The sequence below is a fragment of the Zingiber officinale genome, chromosome 6B, assembly GCF_018446385.1.
Source record: "Zingiber officinale cultivar Zhangliang chromosome 6B, Zo_v1.1, whole genome shotgun sequence".
NCBI lineage: Eukaryota > Viridiplantae > Streptophyta > Magnoliopsida > Zingiberales > Zingiberaceae > Zingiber > Zingiber officinale.
In genome coordinates this window covers 134,226,962-134,251,794 of record NC_055996.1, presented here as the reverse complement: position 1 = coordinate 134,251,794, position 24,833 = coordinate 134,226,962, and the positions used below count along the sequence as shown (strand labels likewise).

Sequence of the window (24,833 nt, the reverse complement as noted above, 5' to 3'; positions counted from 1 at the left end):
TAAGAAGCAAATAGAAAGGGTCTAAAATCGATCAATCAATCGATTGAGGATCGTAAGAAGTAAACAAAGAGCTTCTAAATCAATTGGGATTCACCAATCGATTGACTAATCGATTGGTGTTCGCTGGGTTGTCCACAGAAGCATTTTTTGAATCAATTGGCAAATTGATTGACATTTGTCAATCAATCAGCTAATCGATTGGAGTGGATGAACGAGTGAATAGAAGCCTTCTAGATCGATCAGTGGATCGATTTATGTGTGCTCAATCAATTGACACACGTGTGAATCGATTCACATTCATTCTTGATCGATTGATGAAGGTGTCAATCGATTAATATCCAATATCAATCGATTGATAACTGAATTTAGCTTAGTTTTTAGCAATTTCTTCCTGGATTCTTCTTTGTTCTTGCTGCTTAGTCGAACCTATACTATCATCAAAACAAAAACTAAGTAGTAAAAGAATTTAGATTTTAAATTGCAAGCTATTCACGTCCCTCTAGTCAGTCCAACCCGTTCCAACAAGTAGGAGGTTTAGTTTAGACTATATTTTTATACTTACTGGAGGGGCTATATCTTGGAAGAGTGTCAAGCAAACGCTAGTAGCCACTTTAACTATGTAAGCAAAGTTGGTAGCATGATATGAAGCATTCAATCACAAGATTTGGATGTGAAACTTCATCATAGTATTGTAGATCATTGATGATATTGACAGGTCACTGAAGATCTATTGTAATAATAAAGCTGCAAAACTTTATACTAAGAAAAATATCATTTTGTCGAAGTCTAAGCACATCGACATCAAGTTTTTAGTGGTTAAAGAAAGAGTTCAGAGTCGTCAAGTCATGGTAGAGCACATCAGCACAAATTCTATGTTAGTCGATCCACTCAGTAAAGGCTTGGTGTCTAAGGAGTTTCATGCACATGTTGTAGATATGAGAGTCATTCTTATGGAAGAAAAACTCATCTAGTGGGAGTCTGTATTTATTTTATTATGCTATATTTAATAATAAAGACAAATATTTTTATTTTGATTGTTGTACGTACTTAAAGTTTAAAATATTAATGTAATTTTATTTGTTTATTGGACATTTTGAAATATAGTATCATGATTTACTATTATTGTTTAACATTGAGTATTTGTAAATATGATATAGATTCTTTTAGAATCATAAAGTTTTGATTATGATTTGCTCTTACAGTTTAGCATAAAATATTTACAAATATGACTTGACCTTTTTTGAGATCACCTTAGGACCAGTTGAAAATTGACATGCATTGATCATATTTCATATAATTTTCATCTACACATCCACATTTTGATCTATGTCGTTAATGACATTGGTATTATGATTACTATTGGGACTTGTTACGATCATATACAGTACCTATGACTTTTTTTATTCTATATCAATGGAGTTAATAAACTAGATTGTTTAAAGAGTATTCTATACTCATTAAGTATGATATCAACTAAAATTATATTCGCATGTTATCTATAATCACATATAACCCAAATGGAAGATTGTTGGATTTAATATCCCTTAAGGTGAGCTTACATGTGATTTAAGACTTGCGGTACTGAATCTCGTTAAATGATCTAACTTAAGGTTATTGGATATTGGGTTATTGGATATGAACCTCATATGTATAGAACTCATTACCCGCATCTATTATCATCTATAAATAATAATGGATGTGCATTATATAATGGGTTGGTCCCTAAAGGATTAGGGTAATATTGACAAATTCCTTGTTCTCCATTGACGAGAGAGTTTTCAGCATCATCAACTCTAACTCCTTCGAAAGACCAACATTCTTCTCCTTCTCTTCCTCTTTTGTAGGATCATATGATTGATAAGCACTACACGAACAATGACAATTTTGTTGCATTCAAGTTCTTCATAATTTATAGTTTATGTATTTACTTTCTATTTTCTCTGTTCGAGTTCTTATTTCATTCCTAGAATTCATACAATTAGGAGAAAACTAAGTTTTATCAACTAGTGGGAGCCTAAACTAAGAAAATTGAGAAGGAGAGGGGTTAAAATGATGGGCGGGGAGTTTCCCAGTGTAGCCACTCTGATGCTCAAGTCAATCTTCAATAGAGGAGGAAGAAAGAAGAACAAAGGTAGTTTAGGGTTTTAGATGTGTGTGCGTGTACCCTGTGCCCGTAGGAACGTGTGGCCTTTTATAAAGTAGTGGCTGACTCTCATGTTTTCCATATGTCCCGAGATCTCCCCTTGCGTTACCCATATTCAATGAAATAAATGGTTGTGTTGCCCATTTTTCCCGTAGTAAATGGTTATGTTTTCAACATTCTTTGGGAGATAACGGCTACGTTGTCTGCATCTTCAACGGACCACAACTTATCACCTAGAGTCAGTGGAGGCCTGGAGCTGGGAACGACGCAGAGTTGAAGAGCGACATGGAGCTAGGAGTGGTGTGGAGTCGGAGAGTGACATGGATCCGGGAATGATGTGGAGTCAAGGAGCGGCTCTCTATTGACTTTGACCACCACCTCAACAAAACTATTGACCTCTTAAGCCATGTGGCATTTTCTGATTACCTTCTGTATCAATAGCAAAACAAAATGGTTTCTTTCGACCAAGTCATAATAAGCCTTGTTCTTTAGTTGATTCCATAGTTCTGCCTACTACACCTCGAGAGGGTCCTTAAAGCTGTAGATCGAGTTGTTCGGCAACCGTTTAAACCACCGTTGCATCGATCCAGACAAAGTAGTAAGGAAGAATCAACATTTTATCCCGTCCGTGTACTGGTGAAGGTTGGTCGCGTTGTCAAACTTGGTCAAATGGTCGTTGGGATAGGTTTTTCCATTATACTCTTCGATCGTCAACAGGGTATAATGCTTCGGCAAAGGGTCATTTAGGATCCCCTTCGAAAATTGTTGATTGACCCGCTCGAACAAGTCGTCTTCTCTCGGAGCTTTTCCTTTTCGTGCATCCCGCACAGGCGCCTCATCCGAGGAAGATCCCCGGTCTCTATTCGCTCGGCCTCGTTCTTCTGGGGGAGCCTATGATAGCACTCGGTTGAAGGGGATTGATGCATTATGAGTGTCCCCATAGGAGCTTATCGGTCTCCTATTTGGCTCTCGAGTGGAAAGTTGATCCGCTCAATTTTCTCTTTCTCTTTCAGTCTGCTGACCTACTGCGCGCGGGCTCATGCATTGGCTGATCGGCCAATACCTATTGTTGTAGCTCCAATATTTTCGTCACTCGAACTTGTATTAGTGCATCGAGTTCCTCTTGCGTCAGTGTCACTGTTGTGAGTCATCCAACGTCTTCCATCTTCTTATTCGGATACAGACAACGTTCTCACAGACGGCGCCAAATTGATCATGTTTGAATGAAGGAAGCTGGAAAACGGGGGATGGGGTGACTGTTGACGAGATGAAGACCTCGATCCTGCAAAACAAAACCAAAATCAGGGAAGGGGTCCCTGGCGTTGAACCTCCGACGCTTAAGTCAAAATCAGGAAGAGAATGAGTAATCCAAAAAATAGAAAATCTTACTTTCCTCATACGTGACGTATCTTTTTATACTTTTTTTCTGTGATCATTCATCTATCCTTATTTAATGATATTAATTACCAGGGGAAGGTTTATTTGTCTTGATTTCCATGCATTGATAATAAATGTAGTATTCTTCTTTGTCTTGACTTCCTCATATTTAATGATAGACAGCGTGTTCTCTTTTGCTTTCTTGTCTCCTCCTGTGTAATGTCATTACTTGCGTCGGACGGACGGTCCGAGTGGCTCGTTTCCCTGTCGATGATGCCCCGACAAGCAGGGTGATGTATGCTCGGCTACTCCATTGTTGACCGTGATAACTGTAAGCCTAGCGTTGATCGCCTTGACTTTGACCAACACCGTGTCAATTGACCTGTGACAGGTGGGCTCTCCCTTATCACCGCATCAACCATCATTCTTTGTCTCAAGAAGAATCATATATTTGCCTTTAATTTTCACCTTTGTGTTGTTTCCAAAGCTTACAAAGCTTTTCTTGTTTGTATCAAGCTCCACAAATTTACTTTTATCATCTGTCATATGATTGCTAGCTCCATTATCAAGGTACCATGTGTTTGCTTTTCCAATAGAGTCATCCTTGAGTGTAAGAAACAAGGATTTTTCTTCATCATCTTCCTTGTTCTCCATTAGATTTGTCTTTTTATCCTCCATGTTTGATTGACACTCTTAAGAATAATGTCCAAACTGATCATTCCTCACATAGTTACATTTTCCTTTTGCTCTTCCACGACCTCTTACAAATGTTTGATTTCTTTTATCAAACAAAGAAAGTTGCTCATCTCTCCCTTAACCATGGTCATGTATTGAACCTCCTTTGGTCTTCAAGTTGCTCATTTGGTCCTTAACCTCAATTTCTACTAGAAACACCTCCTTTGGTCTTCAAGTCGGTCTTGCTTTCTACATGTCTTTGCTTGTAATACATGTTTTAATTGTTCTTGCTTTCCATGGTTCATCTTCATGAATCCGTAATGATCCGTTTAATTCATCAACTGTCATGATCTCCAAATCTTTGGATTCTTTAATTGCAATAACAACATGATTAAATTTTGTGTTAAGAGAGTATAGTACTTCTCAATTACTCGAACGTGAAGCATAGTTTCTCTAAGTTTCTTCATTTGATTGATAATAACAAAAACTCTTGTAAAATAGTCAGAGATATGTTTACTTTCCGTCATAAAGAGTGATTCAAACTCAGCTCTTAGAGTTTGAAGTCGCACCTTCTTCACCTTTTACCTTGTCTACTCTCATAATAAAGTTGTGAAGTGTTTCCCACACTTTTGATGTTGTCTCATTGGCTATTTTCTAAAATATATCTTTATCCAAATCTTGATGGATGATGGTAAAAGCACCTTGATCTCTCTCTCTTTCTTTCTTTCTCCAAAACATCTTTTTGATTTTGAGGTAGAGTTGTCACATCTAATGGTTCTTCAAAATCATTTTCAATAATATCTCACACTCCTTGGAATTCGAGAATAGCATTCATTCTAAGTGATCAATTCTCATAGTTGACTTTGGTAAGTTAGGGGTATATGAAAGAAAAGGATTTTGATGTTATTAGCTCTAATACCACTTTATTAGAAGGTGATGAACTCTCAAAAATTTACTAGAAAAAGAAGAGGAGGTTTAGTATAAAGAATTGTATATAGAAAAGACTTTTTTAAACTCTTCACATACATACTATTTAAATATCTAGATTATATATCATTAATTAGATACATACATTTATTCTATCTAAGTACATAAATTTAAGATTCATTAGTCATTTTTATACATGGATAATGACTGTGTGATCATGGTGTGTGAGCAGCTGAACACCGCGACACTAGTTATGATAATGCGAAGAAACTTAGGTTGAATGGATATGCTCAACGTTGTCGGCGTTGACGAAGGCACTTTGAACTTCTGTTCAGGTGTAAATTTTAAAATAAATCAATTTGGTGATAATTAACTTATAATCTGATAATTTTTTAGAAAATTTAATATTGTGTAGGAGGATTTAACATTTTCCATGTTCAAGTAAACTTGTGTTATTGGACAAGAAGTCGATATCGAACTTGTTCGCAGTGGTACATATGATCCAGACAACTGTCTCAAGCTACCTGTTACGAAAGGTAGGATCTAGGACAAAGTTTAAGAGAAAGTCCAAGCAAGAGAACTAAAATGACTATTCGCTTGCATATCAAACAAGCTGAAGATTCATGATTACAAACTGAACCAAATAACAGAATTTGCATAGAAGATCACTTGATTAAGAATCAACTTGGCCCAGAAGCTAGTGACTTGTATGAAAGCCTCACGATACTGAATATAACATGAGGTTCCAACATTAAACCGTTTCCATGATCTCCACACGCTGGTGTCCTGGTAATGGGATCGGTGACGGAAAGGAAACGGAAACCAAATCGTCTAATTACTTCCAGATGATGCTTTGTAAAAGGGTTGTTCCACATGCAGGTGTTCATAGCAGGAGCAACATATATTGGCTTGCGGTAATCCCATGCTCGCACGACGCATGTTAGTAGGTTGTCACACAACCCTCCAGCAATCTGTGAAAAATAAATAAATAAATATACTCAAAACAACAAAAAGATGAAACAAATACAACAAGTAGTCCCTATTCCTTTCACTTTTTACCTTAGCGAGAGTATTTGCTGAAAGTGGCGCAATCACCATGATATCGGCCCATTTACGAAGCTCAATGTGCAACACCTCATCTCCAATCTTTTTCCAACTAGTCCATTCATCCTCGTCCGTGTAAAAAGGCACATTACTAGGTAGTGCTCTCCTGTCAATGAAATGCAAGGATGATTTGGTAGCAACAGCCCTAATTTCTGCCCACTCCAAAAAGCAACGACATAAAATCTCAAATTTAATAGCAGCAACACTTCCAGAAACAGCTAAAAGGATCCTCGGTTTAGCGGGCTTAAAATTGTGATGCTCCATATTATCTGAGGTAGAATCACATTAAAGGAAAAGTTTTCTTCCACTGCGTCAAATACAAATGAACAAAAAGGTGAACAATTATCAACTTTTGCAAATTGAATAGGCATTAATCATAACTTATAAAATTTGTGGATGGAAAACCATTTCAATTTATATACAAGAGAGCAAAGAAATGATGACTTCATACGATCACTTGAGTTTTGAGAATAGCATCATTTATCATATTTATGCAGTCTTCAGAGGGATTGGTATAGATTTCCCCAATGCTACAAACTTTAGGAACCATTTTACACTTCATGCCAACCAGCTTCTATGTTGCTACCAGGTAGCATTGAAACGGTTTGAGGGGGAAAAAAAGAATGTGAAAACTTTCCCAAGAAAGAATATCCTCAAAGATAGGTGAAACTTTTAAATCCACAAACTGTACAATAATGGGAAGGGGTGAACAAATCAACAAACCATAAACTGCCTTAGTCTTCATTTTAAAGGGCATGCAATGGATCCAACAAGTCTTTCCTCATACAAACCAATATATTACTGAAACTAAAAATATTGTGTACACGTGGGAAGAAGGATATGTGGATGGAACATAAGCTAGCTCGGAAAGGAAGTACCAAGGAGAGGGGAAGTGAGACATCAACCCTCCCATTTGTTTATTTGCAAGGTAAGACATTGGAGGATTAAAAAGTAAGAAAGATATCCTTTGCCTTGTTTACTAGGAAAATGTAAGATGATCGAAGTCCCAATTTTTCCTAGCCTCTTTGTCAAAAACAATCATCAACTGAAAGATGTATGGTACAAGTTCTCTGAGTTTTGCCTTGTTTTCTCTTTCATTTGCTAAGATGGCAAAAAAAAAAAAACAGATAGATCATTAAATTGATTAAGTTAACAAAAAAATCAGGGTTCAGATAGAACAATAACACTGTTCAGATGTCATATAGAGAGTTTCAATGAGGTCCTAATGCGCCAGTGGATATTGAACGACAACTCTATTATCTCAAACATCATCTAGCAAATGAGAGTAGTATATTCAAAATGAGAAGGATAGGATTGCTTTTCAGTTGTTCTCATGCCTGTAAGAGTGTGGATAGATAGCAACAGTATGTCCAGTTGAGAAAGTATTGCTTGTTCGTTCTTATGAATTTGTGGGGAAGTAGGAAAACACTTGTAGATAAGTAACTTTTAGTCATTCTCCAAATACTTCCTGCTTGCATGGATCTTAATTACAAGAAATTAATATATATTGAAACTAACGATATATGCCAAAATTCTTCATTTTTTCTAAAACAAAGATTCAACTATTATATCTCAGGTTGTGGCAGTTGTATTATAGCAGACCGAATCTGCGCATGGTCAGGTATTGGAAAGAGTTGTCAATGCCTGGCGTTGCCACCATTTGGTCTTGCTTCGTTCTTCATTAAGGATGATGCGTAGCTAAGTTGGATTTTGAATCTTGATAGACACGATTAAGCCTGAAGTGGGGGAGATTATATTACCCCAATGTAGCCTCGCATGGTAAGTTGTGGGCCAAAAAGAAACTTTTTAAACTTGAATGCGCAGCAACCATTAGCTTTTTCCTGAGCTCTAAGGATGCTCTAAAGACAAGCGAGGAACAGAAATTTGACGCGCTTCAAAATTAGGGAACAGTTCACAGATCAACCAATTAATCTACTACAGTTCCTGCATTCGACCTTATTTCTCAAAAAACGATAAAGAATTTAACCTAAATTTTACTGGGCAATCAAATTAACTAGAGAACCGAACATAATTAGGCATCGAAGAGAATTAGATTTATTTTCTCGCAAAACAACGAGATCAAGGATAGCCAATACATGATGTTAACAAAAGAACAAGCGAAAATGATTGGGATTACTAGTTGGAGCAGAGAATGCAAACCTCAGAAGGAATGGCGGAAGTGAGAAGGAGCATTGCGCGAGTCCCACCGATCGATTGAGCGAGAGAGAGGAGGAGGAGGAGGCGGCGCAGGAGGGGCTCGCGTCTGATATAGGCTAAGCGGATCGAACTGGGCAGCTAGTTGGATTTTTTTTTAAAAAAAAAATTACAAAAACAATTTTTTGGTTTTTTATATTTGATATAATAGAAAACTATTGTGATAATCTTCACCGAGGGCCTCCAAAATTATCTGTCTAGCGTGAGGAAGTAAATCGAGATTTGACTCTATCAAAATTTGATCCCTTATCAAATTATAGAAGAATAAATAGAGTTAACAAATTAAAGAATTTTGACTTTTGGAAAGTATAGTTTTAACTACATTGGATAAATAAAAATAAATAAATAAATCAATAACATCAAATTAAAATTTGAGATGACCAATTCAGTCTATAAATTTCTTATCACCTATCAAGATCAATCAAGAAGTATTTAGAAGACGATCAAAAGTCCCACATCTCATCCCATATTTCCTTATTCCGAAAAGAGTAATGTTAAATGATCAGAATCTGACCAGCTAAAATTCATACATGCATGTACAAAAGTATTTTAATAATATCATATGTATATATTAATTACATGTATGTATATGCATGTATTATGATTGAAAGATAGAGAATTCTAACTAGTCAGATTCTGGCCAACAAGATTTACTCTTCCGAGAATACATTAGAAAGCTAAAGATTCATGCCAGAAAAGTAAATATCTTCAAACAAAATTCATTTACTCTCGTTTCAAGAGCTTAAAGTTACAAACAAGACAAACACGGTCTCATGATTTGCTCCCTCTGAATTGATTGAGATAAAAGTGCACGTACAGATGAAAATGATTGGATAAAAAACTAACATAATTTACCACTCAATAGATCACTCCTCCTGCATGCTCATATTTCATAATTCCAGGTACTCTCCACCATCAGTGTGGGAGTCCCCTGCTTCTCTGCCAGATTGAACGATGCTGATATCTGAAGACGCAAACAAGAAAAAAAAAAAAAAAAAACTCATGAGAAGAAGAAGCCACTGTATTTTGCATCCAAACTATTAATCAAGTCGTCCTCATCTAAAATTGAGTGACAAAATCACTGCAACTGCGAACCGGTTACATTGTTAACTGTCTTGTTTGTTTGAAGAAATAGTAATGTGACGGTCAACAGATTTTTCTTGAGATAGACTACCCTCGAGTATGAGAAATATGAACAACTGCTAGTAGATCGGAATGGACGAAAGAGATGCATGCAAAGACAAACATAGGATTTTCCACAACCATAAGATGTTAAATTCAGGGACACCTAAAGACTCCATACATTAAAAAAACTAAAAAGTTGGTCAAGGTGAGGACTGCAGTTTGAATAAAAAAGGCATCTTGGTTACACAGTGTTACATCTTCACACATGACTGATTCCCTATTGGCCAATCTCGCAGCACTATGGGTAATTTTATATGTGTTAGTGGAGAATAAGAACTCACTGTAATTTTTTGGTTTACTGCTAAAGAGTGTTAAAAGCCACAAGTACCGAATCTTTCGAGACAATATCGAGGTGTCTCGCATTATAGGTTATAGTAACTTTCTTTCTTTGGGCACCACCAATGGTAGATGAAGAATATCACAAGAATCATAACAGAGATCATGTTGTCAATCATGTTAGATTTTGAAGGATGTCCTAAAGCAATTGTCTTGTGATTTTTACTAAATATAGATTCACTATTTGAGTACATATTATATATTTGATTGTCTTAAACTACTGAATGTCCGTAATATAATTCATAGCATAAGAGAAATTATGATTGGATCACAACTAGTGATTATCTCTATATATATAATTATGAACGTATTAGAATTTCCCTAGTCATCGAATTGATATACTCGGACATCATTAATTCTGTAAAACTAGTACGGGTTATACTCTTTGGTTCGCCAAGCAACTGTTTTCTCACTAGCCGTAGACATTGGGATGTCGAGATAAACGTGGATGCTAGTCATGGTAACTAGTTCATTGGAGTGATTCGCTGTAAGACTTCATATGATTATCTATATATGGATATGTCTGTGAAGCTCTTACTGTAGCTCGAGTGCAAACTTCCTTTGACTTGAGGTATACAAGTCATCTTAGTCATGGAGACTTATACTTTGACATCTTAAGCAAGCACCTCATTGAGGTATGGACCCGGGATGATTGGGTATAAGTCAAAATGCCCGGAGATGTTTGGATAGCTCACAGAGGATTTACCGCTCTTTGCGAGGAGACGTATACCCTATGGCCACTCTCGTTAGGATTATTACTCAAAATTTGTGGTCAAAACATTACATGTTAAGAGTGCGAGACTTTTAGACACATATACGAGTAATTTGAATCCGTAAAACGAGAAAGTATTACTTGGGCTAGGTGTGACGTAATCAGTCTAGTGGGAATAGACACATAGACCATGTCCTGAACCAAGTGGATATAAGACGAGTGAAAGGAACAAGACACGACTCAATATAACTGCTGAAGGATTTAGAATTAGTTCTAAGATCAACTATGATTTTCTGGCTAATTGGGGATCATGATATACTACTAGGTGTCACTCATGATCGTTCTATAATTAAGTAGTTAATTATGGACGGCTAAGATAAACCGGGAACTTATTGGGTCGCGCACACTAACAAGTCTCTAAAAGACGTAAAGCAAGTTAAAGAATACGATTCTTAGATCAAGAGAAAAATATTTGATTGGACCATATATAAGACAAATATGAAAATATTTGTCATGATGGAAGCGTGGATGTGCTAGATCTCTTATGGTAGAGTTGAACCATATTTTGTTTAATCATGAATTAGTCATGAACTAGTCCCCAGGGCGTAGCACAGATGGGGAGTGCATGGTTCTGTGGCCGAAAGGTCCAGGGGTAGATCCTCGGGGTGTCACTGCCTGGGATTAACGTCTCCGCCATGCACTTTCCACCTGTGTACCTGCATTTACCTCCCTCCATATCCGTGGGACCGGCTCTAGGGGGGCCGCTAATGTGGCGGTTCCACATTTTTTTTATGAATTAGTCATGAACTAACTTGGTTTAGTTGTGAACCAATCCAAGGAGTTAATGAGCTAATTTTTTATTAAGGATAATAGGTTGGATTTGAGCTTTCTAATCCAACTCATTAAAGAGGATTATATATAGATGTAATCGGGAGAGAATTAGATACAAGTTTCATTATTTGGCTGATTGGCTTTTAAAAACTCAATCCTCCTCTCCCTCTCCTCTCTCTCCCGCCGCCAACAAAAGGGTGCTCCCTCTTGTTGTCGTAACCACCACAAGGGAGAAAACCTCTCCCTTGTGTGCTTCTCTTCTTCTTCCTCTTGATCCCTCTTTTTCGCTCGTGGCTAGTAACTTCCGAAGGAGAGGCTTGTAGTCAAGGAGTTGTCTTGAGGAGTTCGGTGTGGATACGAATAGAGGCGAGATTCGACAACGTCGCTACGGTTGATGCCTTCTCGTTACAGGTCATCCATAAGGTATACCTAGCGTAAATTTATTTCTCGTAAAATTTTAATTATGCGATCATGTTTGACAGGTTGTATCCTTGTATGCGTGTGGTGTCTGTGATGTAATAATTAGGAATTATTATTTTATTTTCTCTTGCGTATGTTTACGAAACATGTTCTAACACACACCCACCCACATCAGGCATATCCCTACAAATCATACCAGTTAAAAATGAGGACCTGGAAACCATACTCAAGATACATATAACTCACAAGTTTAACAAATTAGGAAAAGACAATAAATTGGTTTAATATTCAATCTTCCCTCATGGCGAAGCCAAACTAAATTTGAACATATTTTCAAGGTGTTTCACTGGTCAGCTAGCAAGAAACGCCCGGACAAAAATATGATATCGTTTAGTCATTTTGCCAAGGTTGGCACTTCAATATGACTAGTTTATAAGGTGAGTTTGCTAAAACTACATGTCCCAGCACCATGTCATGTGACATGAAACATGAACCAAGATGACCAATGTTGATAAGTCATTCTTCCAAAGAGAGAATAAAATTGGATTTACAAGGAGAGTGGCACAACATGACAGCATTAACTCAAATACTAAATCAAAATTCAAAGAGATATGGAGCAGCTGGATTGTAAGAGACAAGTCATGTTATTTCTTGAATGCATCTCAAAACACTAGAGATAAGCTTTGATTAATTTCAGAAATTCCATCAAGGAGAACACAATGGGAATCAAAATATTGTCATGCTAAGAAAATGCCGACAAATATTTGATAAAGACAGACTGACAGAGTATTAACTCCGAATTAGTAGAGTATAAAGAATTCAGATAGTATACTAACATTTAAACCACAAATTCAACTTGTGCAAGTGTCTTCTCAAAGAATTACCTTGAAGCAGCCTTTCTCCTGGGAATCCCTGTTCCACTCCAATCCAAGATTCTTAGTTGTCGTATGGTAAATCGCTTTCAGGGAGTCACCGCCTTTGAACTTCCTCGTCAAGGCAAAATCCCAAGCGTTCTTCGACACATCATAGCAAGGCTCGAGCACCGTCCTCTTAAGCTCCCCGTGGGCGTACCAATACCTCACCTTGCAGTTCCCCGACCCGAACGCATAGCACAACGAAACCTTGTTCGCCGGATCGAACAGCAACGACCCATCCACCACGGTTCGGTTGGCCGCTCTGGCGTGCGTGTAGGTCAAATTAATGGTCTTATCCGCCGCCTTGAACGAGTTCATGAACTGAAACCTCACATCCTGAACGAGAAAATAACGACAAACAGTTGGCGGGTAGATCGAAGGAAAGGGGAAGAGGAGGGTGTTAATTTGCCTTGTCGGCGACGTTGTAGTCGAGGATGAAGGCGCCGTGCTTCTCGAGGGAGAGGACGAGGTCTTCGAGGGACGGGCCGTTGGCGAATGTGGCCTCTGTAACGGAGGCCTTAAGGCGGGCGTCGCCGGCGTGGAGAGCGAGGGTGGCGGAGGCGGCACTCTTGTTGACCTCGTACCGGCCCTTCACCGTGGCCTTCATCTTCTTCCTCTCCCCTTTTTGCCCCTTATGGGAAGAAGCCCCGATCGAGACGGAGTTGAAGGAGGAGGAAGCGGAGCCGGCGGCGGTCGCAATGAATCCCCCATTATATCGTCGGAACTCGACGGTTGGTTGGACCAGCCATTCCTCGTGGTAGAGCATCGTGTGCCCCGCCCATAAAAGACAGGCCTGGATCGCCTGTCTTGGCTAAGATACAGAACAGGCTTTTTAATGAGATCCTACGGGCAGTACCACGTTGGTGCTGCCATTCTCACTGTTGCTGTGCTCTCCAAAGACAGTGCCACAGCAGAGAAAGTGTGTCCAGACAAACATTACAACGGATGTAGAGATAAATATAATAGAAAACGTTTATGCATTGATATATATGTTCTTAGATACATAGATATGTTTGAAGGATTCTTCAAGTAGCAGTAGCAGTAGCAGCAGAAGCAGAGTAGGATGCATTTAACAGCGGAGGCATTAGAGCTAGTCAACTTCAATGATGCCTGAAGACTAAGAATGCGTCAGTTAGAACATACAGATGCCTGGCCAACCTGTCGAATGTGTAAGAAAAAAATGGCTGCACAAGAAACTCGGATCATGTTGCTTCGCCTATTCTTGAGTTAGTTGATGATGCATGAACAGGCATTATGTACGTGAATTGTGTGATAATATGGAGATTTCAATGCTTGTGCCAACATTTACAGAATAATGTGATGTGTCTACGTCTGACACAATTGTATGCAATTGCTTGCATCTCCCGGCACACATGTTCAAAGTATGCAAATGTTCCTGTGATCAAGAATCATTCCCTTATTTTATTGCTAGCAAGTTATGCAATGTTTAGCAATGGAATGCATCCTCTAGTTCCCTGTTATATTTAATCTCTGTGTTCGTGTGATCAAGATTCATTCTCTTCATGAAAAAGTGGAGGTAGGTTGGTCCGCAGATGGGGAAAAAAAATACCTTGGACGATGGCACATGGCATTCGGTCAGTCAGTTAAAAAAAGTCCTCAAAATTGACTCCTTCAGATTTGGTGTCGAGCCCACCGGAGTCTTCTTAAAAAGATTAAGAGAGAGACAACACATCATTCAAGGTGGTAAAATGCCTAGACATGAACAGGGAAAGAAGGAAGCACATAGCAACATAATACCTTTAAATTCCCTTGATGGAGAACTTGAAAAATTATTTGAATCGGCTGGAATATAAGGAGACGTTGAGTAATTCTCTAATATATCTAGAACAGAAAAGGACAAATAAATTATTAGAATGTCATTAAAAATATATAATATATGTGCGTTGTGGTTAGAAAAAACCAGCGCAATTATTGAAGACATCTGTTAGATCTAAAAAGCTGAAGTTTCTGGGCATCTGACTAAACCCAAGTGAAGATGTATCCACATCAAGGAGAGAATTGTGTATATGCTGTTCAGTCAACTCTGAGCTACTAAAGGATCCAACTGAAGCATCTGCGAGTGGTTGTGGTTCGAAGATGCCATTATCATTACCAAAGGGAAATTCATCAATTGAATAGATTGGCTCTGGCTTTACTGTCATCCCATTCATATCTGGAATCCTCCCAATGCGATCTTTATGTGACGAAAACACACTTGTAGATGCATTCATGCTCCCAACGAGAATTGATGGATCATTGCCCAGACAGTTTTCAGGTTGCCCCAAAGGCCCAGCATTTACAAGAGCACTTGAAAAATCGCCATTGAAAGGCATGGAATCTGGCCTTGAAAAAGTGGATGCAGGTTGAGACAAATAGCACGATGGAGTTTGATGAGCTGGAAAAAAAGAATAATAGAGTTAGATTTTTCTACAATAGAAATAATGTCATGCAACTGGTTAAATCTTCTCTTGATAATAACTGAGAACAACCGATTTATTTAAATAGTTAAAAAAAAAAATTGGTGAAGATGCCTCTTCAATAGCAGAATAGCCCTATTACCGACTCAAATGTTCTCTATTCAAGCATCCAATCTTTCTAGCACATCCAATATCTCTATGATATTCCATGTATCATTATACAATTACAATGCCTAATATCATTCTCATATGTCCCTATTGTTTAAAAATCACACTCCATATGGCATCCTATTGTTCTTCGATAATGGTGAAATCTTCCTTCTTCCTGTAACAAGAATAGTCAGTGCTAATGGCTTGAGCATGAAGGCCATGATCAAATGATTGATTATAGATGAGACCAAGCAAAGCAAATTATGTACAAAAATATCCAACCAATTGGAATTTTCCAAGATCACTATTAAATTTTAACAACATTTGACTATGCTATGTGTTTCGTTTCACTTTACCTTCGACTCTTTGTCTAACTAGAGAATTTAAAATACAGTGACATAAAGGCAAATTCCATATAGTAGTAAAGGAAATCGACAACAATAAAAAAACATGAAATAGACATACAAGCTAGAGAATTAGAGCCATTGGTAAAGGGTAAGACAACATCTCCTGGAAGGCATGCTTTCCGCATAAGCTCAACCTGTTTCTCAAGAAGGTTATTGAAGACAATTATTTGGTTTTTAAGGATCAGTCTAAGATGATATGCTTTGAAAAACTCTTGGTTCTCCTCCTCAAGCTTTTGCCAGACTGCACAGCAATAAAACATGAAGCTCAATTAAAACACACTAATTAAAAAATTAAATCAAATAAAATATGTCAAATCTGGTGATTTTAATGGCAATATTAACAAGTTTTTACAAGACAATAGTATTGCAGTCATACATTCTAAATCAGGTTGTTGGGCAGTTAGGGAATAGCATGTATAAGAAAGAATAACAAAGATTGAGATAAATGGAGTTTCTTGGCATGACAAAATCAAAAAATTGCTATCACAGAGCAAACTATAAAAGACGATAAAATGGTAGCAAAAGGAAGTTAGGAATGCATGGATATGTTGATGACCTACAGATACAATAATTAAACAAAAACAATTGAAGATGTAAGGTGTACAGAGAGATAAAAGAAAATTCTAGATAATATAACTAAAAACGATATAAAGAGGTTTGGTTGTCACTAAAAATATAGCCTTTTAAGAGTAAAGACAAGGTCCATGTAGCTGACCCCTTGACAATTGGGACAAACACAGATTATTATTGATCGTAGTAACAACAAAACACTAGACAAATATGAATGTCGCAAGTGTGGAAATAATCTATACATCAAATAATTTGTCGAATCCACATAAATAATCCGACAAACACAATCCCATAAAAATGATGAATTTCAACAAAATAGGATGATTTGTTCAGAATTACCAAGTTCAGTGAAACTAGGCTCTATCTTTGCTTGGAGAGACAAAGTGTCCACTACTTCTTTCTGTTTCATGTGTAGTTGAAGGCATCGTTCAATAAGATTCTGAACCTGAAAATTCATAAGGCAAGATGGAGCAGACCTTTCACTCAGAAAATGAATGTAAAGCAACTATTTATCTCTAACATTAAAAAAAAAAGACAAATAAGGTGCATATATTTTATAATCAGCGTATCATCTCTATGCAGTTATCTTAAAGTATAAAAGTAAGCAGGCAAGTCAGAATTAGAAATCGAATAAAGCCAACAGAATTGTTCATCATGCTCATCCATCTGGCCATAAAATAGAGTTTGGGTGTCACTAAAGCATGGTAGCTAAATCATATTATCTGGTAGTGAGTAACAACTAACAAGAAAATATAGAACTCTATTCTAACAAGAATATGCAAATTCACCAATAGGATGTTATGCATTTAATCAGATTACTAATAGTACAACAATTGAACAGAATTTAATTTCCTGTTTCTGACCTAATAATAAGATGTAATGTCATTTAAATTCAAATATATTGCACACCTAATGAACAGACGAGACATACCCGTGTGAATATTACAGAATAAGATCATGTAGTCAACTTCGTATTGACAACAGAAAGATTTCAAGAGTTCAAATTTTGCAAGGTAAATACGCAAGTGATGCAAGAACCACTTCAGCTCACAATCAGCGACCAGAAGATTTAAAGAAGCAATGATAGCCAGTGAACAAGTTTTTAGGCCACTTGTTGCACTAAATTTAGAAACAGCAAGCCGGGGAAAATCCAAATTAACTGCTAATATCGCGGAACCAAATTCAAAAGTCTGCTTACTAATTGTATATCCTGACGGGAAACCTTCCTGACTTCTCGGCTCGACATCTTGCGCTTCATACCCAAAGGCTTCAAAAATCGAATCTTGCACAAAACACAGTGTCCCGCTACGCGCTCGATCGCATACCAGTCACGATCACAGAGAACGAAGACCTGATGAGCAAACAGCAAACCATAGTAAACACACTGAACCACGAAAGACAACGATAATCCACCGAGCATTAAGGGCCGCTTTACCTTTCGGCGAGAGAGCGGGATTCTCGATTCGGCCTCTCTGATTCGTAGGCTTCTGATTCACGGTGAGCATTTGCTGCTGGAATTGGGGGCCGTGGGCGGGTAGGGCATCGAGCGGGATGGGATCCTGGGAAGCCGATGGAGTGGAGGAAAGCTGGAGGAGATGACGTCGTCGATCTTCCTTCCCGGGTGGAGAGTACAGAGACCTGATCGCGCCACGTAGACTACGAACCCCAAAGGCGGCGATTGGACGGCGGTGATGGCAGATGTATATTATCGTGAAAAAATTGTCCGCCGATTTTGAAATTTATAGGCCTCCTCTCGTCTAAAAAGAGCATAAAATATAAAATAGGAAATATTTATAGGAGATATTTTTCTATATATTTCGGATCTTAAATATTTTTTATTTAAACGGGATGTTACAGGAGAGATTTTATTGGAAGGAGATATTATAAAAGAGATTTGAAGTCATCTTAAAACGATGATTTCTTTCTTTATTTTTTTTAAATTAAAAATAATATTTTTTATTTAAAGGAGATATTACACTTACAGAGAAGATTTTATTGGAAGGAGATATTATAAAAGAGATTTGAAGTCATCTTAAAACGATGATTTCTCTTTTTAATTTTTTTTAAAAATTAAAAATATATTTAATGGTAGAATTTAGAATATTTGATAGTAGAGTATTTAATAGATAAGTTTTATAAATATTTGATTTATGGAATATTTAATTATAGAATTTAAGATGTTTAAGGAATGTGATATTTAATTGATGAAATTATAAAAAAATATTTAAGAATTCGGGTGCTCTAGTTATAGCAGTTGCACAGAAATGCCAACGTGCGTGGACCCCACAGAAGTTTCCTGTTACGAGCTGGGTAAACAAATTGCCTCTCTCTATTTTAAAAATATTAAAGCGATCCACTAAATATTATAATTAATTTTAAAAAATAATTAAGATAACCCGCTCAAATTTTAGAGGTTCATAAGTAATTTGAATTGCTTGATTCTAATATACCATTCGAACCCTAGTTACGTAAGGATATCGTCTCACTTTTTATATTTTTTTATTTGAGACTACATATTTAATTTATATCTAGGAGTGAGTATTCGATTAAAATTGAATTGAATCGAATCGAACCAAATCGAATTTTCAATAAAATCGAACAAACCGAATAAACTGATTTTTTCTAAAAATTTAGTTTGACTTAATAAAAATTTGGTTCGGTCTAAAATTTATGGTGTAAAAAATTGATTTGGTTCAAAAATTCAGTCAATTCGGTTTAACCGAATAAAAAAATTCAAAACCGAACTCAAACCGAATTAACCAATTTTTTAGAGAAAAAAAACGAATTTCTGAATAAACCGAACCGAATTTTTAAATTCTATCGATTTGATCGGTTTATTCGGTTTAATTGAACTTTTGCTCACCCCTACCTATCTACATCTATTAATCTTGAGAGTAATTAATCTGATCTCATTAAAATTTTTCACAGACCATCAGAATAAATCAGAAAGCACTCGTAATTAACTGTGTTCTAAAGCCAACCGTTCATTAAATTTATCTCACTTCATACTATACTATTTGATAAAAGATGATAATGTTCATCTTGAATGTCTCGTCATTTCACAGAAATAGATACATGTATAAAATACTTCCCAAGGTAAGACCTTAGAAAGAAATCCAAGCGAAACATATATCATAAGTTAACCACTATGCATCAACTTCTACATATAAGGTATCACCTACACACCGCAACCCCTACGCATGAGGTTTACCAGAATACATCTAAAAGACACAACCCCATCAACCTCCATACATGAGGTAACATCAAATCAACAACCTCTACATGAGGCATGTCATCCAAAAACCCACTCACAAAATATTACAATCAAGCACATGTTTGGCCACACACCAAACCACATCAAGCACACAACATCCATGTTCAGCCAACACACACAAAAAAACCACAACAAGCATAGGTTGGCCCTCATAAGTCGATAAACTGATACACATGTATCTGGATTTTGCAAAACATTCTCTCCAAATCAGGGACCATCCCCTCACAGCGGCATCTATTGCGGACTTCCCACAAAATATAGATTATACTCGAAACTCTAAGGTGTCTCGCCTTAATCTTCATGTTTCCCTCTTTGTATTGATGTCCGAACACTCGGAAGACCTCATCCATTTCTAGACCTTGTGTTGAATCTCCAACCAGCACCTCACCTTCTCCCAAAGGGCTCGAGAGATGGGCATTCAAAAAATAAATGTCGGTTTGTCTCCTCCCGCTGCCGACAAAGGACACAAGCTTTGTTTTCTTCATAAGGCATCATGTCTGCTGTCCATAACTTCTCATGTGCTAGTACCCAAATAATGAGTCAGTGCTTTGGCATAATCTCTGGCCTCCATATCACGAAGACCCAAATTACCGTCAACCCCCTTGGTTTGAAGAAGATATAGGCATTAGCAACCCCATTATTTTCACCCACAAATCATTCAATTATCTTCATGTTTGCCTCCTCATTACCTTGTGAACCTCTCTAAATTTTGCATTGAATATCGACAAGTTTTTTTATAAGAGGTGAGTAAGAAGGCTTTACCTCCCATTGCCAAAAATCCACACCCTTGATATAGAAAATATTTTTAAAAACACTTTTGAAAACTTGTAAAAATACTTTCCTTAAAAAAATTATTTAGAAAATATTTTAAAAAATATTTTAGTTGTTCTTTTAATTTGGATCAACTCTTAAGATACATAGGATGCGTTCGTGTGGTTAATAAGGATTCCTAAAAGAGTGTCAAATTGAGAGAGAGTCATGATTGAAAGATCAATCATAATTTTTAAAATTCTTTCAAAGTTAGTTTTCAAAATTCTTCAAACCTGTATTTAAAAACTTTTTAAAAATTCTTATATTTTTTTAACTGTAATTTCAAAAGGGATATTTTCAAAAATGATTCTATTTCAAAAATAATGTTTGAAAATAAATGCTTTAATAAAGATTTCTCAAGTGTTTTCAAAATTATTAGTGCAAAACTAAGGGAACCTTAGGTAATCTTTTTGATGTGTGTTAAAGGAGGAGAGTAACCTTAAGTTAAAAATATTTTGACTTCTAACTTTGGTATAAAACCCTAAAGATCAAATATTTAACTTAAGAAAATTATAAAATATCAAAAGGGGGAGATTATTGGTGCAATCAATTTTCAGGGTTTTGATATTTGACAATGTATCTAAATCTGGTCAGTTTAACCAAGGGTTGATCCAAATAGAACTTGATGTTTGGAAGAGAGAAGTCTAGTCAGGACTAAATGACTAGTAAGAAAAAGTCCTAACTTGGTTGACAAGGGTAAGTTCTAACTAGATGTTAAGCAAGTGAAAAATATACTAAGTGACTAGTCCTAACTGGAAGTTAGGTAAGGGGAAGTCCTAATGAGTGAAGCTAGGCAATGGAAGCCCTAGTGAGTGAAGCTAGACCCTAGTTAGTGAAGCTAGGTGATGGAAGTCATGATTAGTGAAGTCAGATAGTGAAAGTCCTAATGAGTGAAGTTAGGCCCTAGTGAGTGAAATTAGGTGGTAAAAATCCTAGTGAGTGAAGCTAGATAGTGAAAAATCCTAGAGAGGTAACCTTAGGTAATGGGAAGTTTTGGAGCAGTGAACTCCAAGCATGAAGTCTAGTAGGTCAGGTAGACTTACAGGAGTACAACTTGATCCTAAGGGATTGACCCTTAGATGGTAGACTTGGAGGAGGGACCTCCAAGTAAAAGGTAAGCCAGTAGATTAGATAGACTTACAAGAATGTGGCTTGATTCTAAGGGATTGACGCTTAGGTGGTAAATTTGGAGAAGAGACCTCCAAGCTAAAGGTAAGCCTAGTAGGTCAGGTAGACTTATAGATATAAGCTAGGTTGTTGAACTTCCAAGCTAAATGTAAACCTAGTAGGTCAGGTAGACTTAGAGATATAGGCTAGGTTGCTTGTTTGTGTTTGTATGATTTTTTTTGCAAGAACCTGGAGTTGGAAGAAAAATATAGAGCAGACAAATGCAAATGGATGAACCAGACTTGACTTTCGTTGAATCAGACCCAAACTGGTTCAATAGATCGAACCAGTGGTTTGGTCTAGGTTCGGTCCAAATTGTTGAGTTGTGAAATGTTGACATGGAAGATGATGCGACAAAATATCTGATTCATCTTTATGATTTGAATGAGGATAAGGATAAGTCAGATGATGTGGATAGAGATAAGACTTCATCCAAATAAGACTTCATCCATATAAGAGTTGATCCAGATAAGGATCTGATTCAACTCTATAAAAGAAGATGAAGACTTTACATTCAAAGTATCCATTCTTAGGGGGCATTTGGTTGATGGGTTTGAGAATGAGGGAATGGAATGATAGTAAAAGATAGTATTTGGATTGTGGGTTTGAGAATGACATTTTGGAAATAATTACTAGATTTATGGGAATCAACCAAACTCATATAACTTGATGGGTTTCATTTTCATTCCTATTCTCATTCCACCCTACTATCAAACTCATACCTATAGTCATTCCTATCATTTAACCAAACGCCCCCTTAATACTACTATCGACTATGCACTCTGAAACCTATGCTGTAAAGTGTTGGTGCAATATCCCTTAGGTCAAGATTGACTGAATTGACCAAGCTTGAGTCTTGGTCATAGTTTCGATGTTTGACAATACATGGACAATGCAGGTGCAGTTGTTCATGTGGGGAGATTCTGATCAGGAATTGATCAGTGTTGATTGAAGAAGAGTCAAGTAGGTCAAAGGGATTGACCAGATACTTGACTGGGAAGTCCTAACTGGGATGTTAGGAAAAATGAAAGTCCTGGTGAGTGAAGCCAGGCAGCGGAGAAATCCTAGTGAGTGAAGCTAAGTGAAAGTCCTGGTGAGTGAAGCCAGGCAGAAGAGAAATCCTAATGAGTGAAACTAGGTGAAAGTCCTAGTGAGTGAAGCTAGGCAGATTGGAAGTCCTGGTGAGTGAAGCCAGGCATAACAAAGAAAAGTCCAAGTAGGTCAAAGGGATTGACCGGATACTTGGCACAAAGAAAAGTCCAAGTGGGTCAAAGGGATTGACCGGACACTTGGTGAGGGAGTCCTAGCGGGTCAAGGAAGTGACTAGATGCTAGGCATGACGTACCAACAGGTCAAGGTTGACCGGATGTTGGTTTGAGAGGTTTGGGACTTGGTTTTGGGCAAAAACCAAGAGCTGGATCGATCAGTGGATCGATCCAGGTTTTTCCCAGCGAACAGAAAGCCTCTGGATCGATCAAGAGGTCCCAATCGATCAGTGGATCGATTGGGACGCTGCTGCTTCGCGCGATAAGCGCTGGATCGATCAGTGGATCGATCCAGGCGTGTTTCCACAGCATAGAGGTGCTCTGGATCGATCCGTGGATCGATCCAAAGCCTCCCCGATCGATTGGGAGTCTTCGAATCGATCGGGATCCGACCGTTGCGTCATATTTGAGCTGCAGGCGGGTGCCTCCTTCAGCAAGGACTCCACTGTTTCATCTCAGATCTCTCGCCAGCTCCTCCACAGCGCTCTCAAAGCTCAGATCGCCAGTTCTTGAAGGATCTTGGAGGTTTCCAAGTCAAGAGGCGGATCAAAGCCAAAAAGAGAAGCTAGGGTTAGGGTTTTCTGTACTCATTGTAAGCTTTGCGCTTTTATTTTGTTTCCCTTTCCTTTCTTCTTATATTGAGAGTCTTGTAGGGCTTCTCCGCCCTCGGTAGTTACCGAAAATGAGTGTTTCATAGTGGAGGTGTGTGTGTGTGCGTGGATCGTTGGACTAGTCACCTCTTGTGAGGTGGATACCAAGTAAAATCCCAAGTGTTAGCGTTGTATGTTTTTGTTTCTTGTATTTTCGCTGCACATCTTCGAAGAAACAAGCAACGTCAACCACGAAGCATGCGACGAGCTATTCACCCCCCCTCTAGCTACTTTTCGGTCCCAACAAGTGGTATCAGAGCAAGGTCGCTCTTCACCGGAATCATCGCCGGAAGGGTCAAGCATAACAAGAAGAGCTAGAGGGTGAAGAAGTTGAAGCAAAATTTTCAAAGTCAAAGAAATTCAAAAGCTCAACTTCTACAATGGAATTTCAAGATGGGCTCGGATTCGACACGAGGGTGGCTCCACCATACACTTCCACGAGCTTCGATTCTTGGAAATCAAGAATCGAAAATTTTCTCATGATGGAGATAGAGCAATGGTTTGCTCTTATGGAAGGCTTCAAGACTCCAACAAACTCAAAGGGCAAAGTTCTCAAGAGGAGCAAGTGGAGCCAAGAGCAAGTCCAAAGGTGCGAGGCCAATGACAAAGTGACCAAGCTTTTGGTCAATTTATTGCCAAGCACCATCCTTTGTAAAATTGGAGAATTTGAAGATGCAAAGGAATTATGGAGTAAATTGGCCAAGCTTCATGAAGAGATCCCCTCCACTGTACAAGAGCAATAAGAATCCAGAGATGGTGACTCTTTGGAGCAAGACCAAGAGGAGGACTCCGAGGTTGAGAGATGCTCAACCTCCGAAGAAGAAGTCCAAGAAGAAGCTTCATCTTCAAGGGAGTGCAATGAAGAGAACAAGGAGGGAGCATACTCCTTGTCCCATGTACAAGATGATGAAGCCTCCACCTCTAGGATTGAGGGGGAGTGTAGATCAATGAACCCGGAGGAAGAAGAGGCCTCCACATCCGGGTCAAGTGAAGAAGAAGAAGATGGTGCCACCTCCAAAATTCAAGAAATATCAAATGGAGGAGCAAGTGTCATCCCTACACAAGAAGGTATAAATGTTTCAATTAAAAATAAAAATCATATATGTTTTGAGTGTAGGGAAAGTGGGCACTACAAGAGCAAGTGTCCCAACTTGGCCAAGAAGAAGGGTCAAGTGACACAAAAGGGCAAGGAGAAGCCCAAGGAGACCACCCCCGGGACAAAGAAGAGCAAGGAGCACATTGTGTGTTTCTTGTGTCAACAAAAAGGACATTACCGAAGTCAATG

At 37.9% G+C, this 24,833-nt stretch overlaps 2 protein-coding genes across 7 annotated transcripts; both read right to left on the bottom strand.

Annotated features, from left to right (window-relative positions):
- Nucleotides 1–5,558: 5,558 nt before the first annotated feature.
- On the bottom strand, nt 5,559–8,510 carry LOC121989652 (phosphopantothenoylcysteine decarboxylase-like). Of its 2 annotated transcripts, none has more exons than XM_042543831.1 (3): nt 8,387–8,510; nt 6,182–6,533; nt 5,559–6,093 (listed from the first exon to the last, which is right to left on the bottom strand). In XM_042543831.1, exons 2-3 carry the CDS (start codon nt 6,488–6,490, stop codon nt 5,803–5,805), a joined length of 600 nt encoding a protein of 199 aa, XP_042399765.1. In that variant the 5' UTR covers nt 6,491–6,533; nt 8,387–8,510; the 3' UTR covers nt 5,559–5,802. The 2 variants fall into 2 exon arrangements, with proteins under 2 accessions (XP_042399765.1, XP_042399766.1); XM_042543832.1 differs by having other exon boundaries at nt 6,182–6,495; nt 8,387–8,481.
- A 688-nt stretch (nt 8,511–9,198) lies between these two features.
- LOC121989651 (outer envelope pore protein 24, chloroplastic-like) lies at nt 9,199–18,090 on the bottom strand. Of its 5 annotated transcripts, none has more exons than XM_042543827.1 (8): nt 17,818–18,090; nt 17,581–17,733; nt 16,722–16,827; nt 15,871–16,053; nt 14,760–15,233; nt 14,597–14,680; nt 14,409–14,501; nt 13,799–13,955 (listed from the first exon to the last, which is right to left on the bottom strand). In XM_042543827.1, exons 2-7 carry the CDS (start codon nt 17,638–17,640, stop codon nt 14,443–14,445), a joined length of 966 nt encoding a protein of 321 aa, XP_042399761.1. In that variant the 5' UTR covers nt 17,641–17,733; nt 17,818–18,090; the 3' UTR covers nt 13,799–13,955; nt 14,409–14,442. The 5 variants fall into 5 exon arrangements, with proteins under 5 accessions (XP_042399764.1, XP_042399761.1, XP_042399760.1 ...); XM_042543826.1 differs by having other exon boundaries at nt 13,799–13,948; XM_042543829.1 differs by having other exon boundaries at nt 14,409–14,498; nt 17,818–18,089.
- Nucleotides 18,091–24,833: the final 6,743 nt, after the last annotated feature.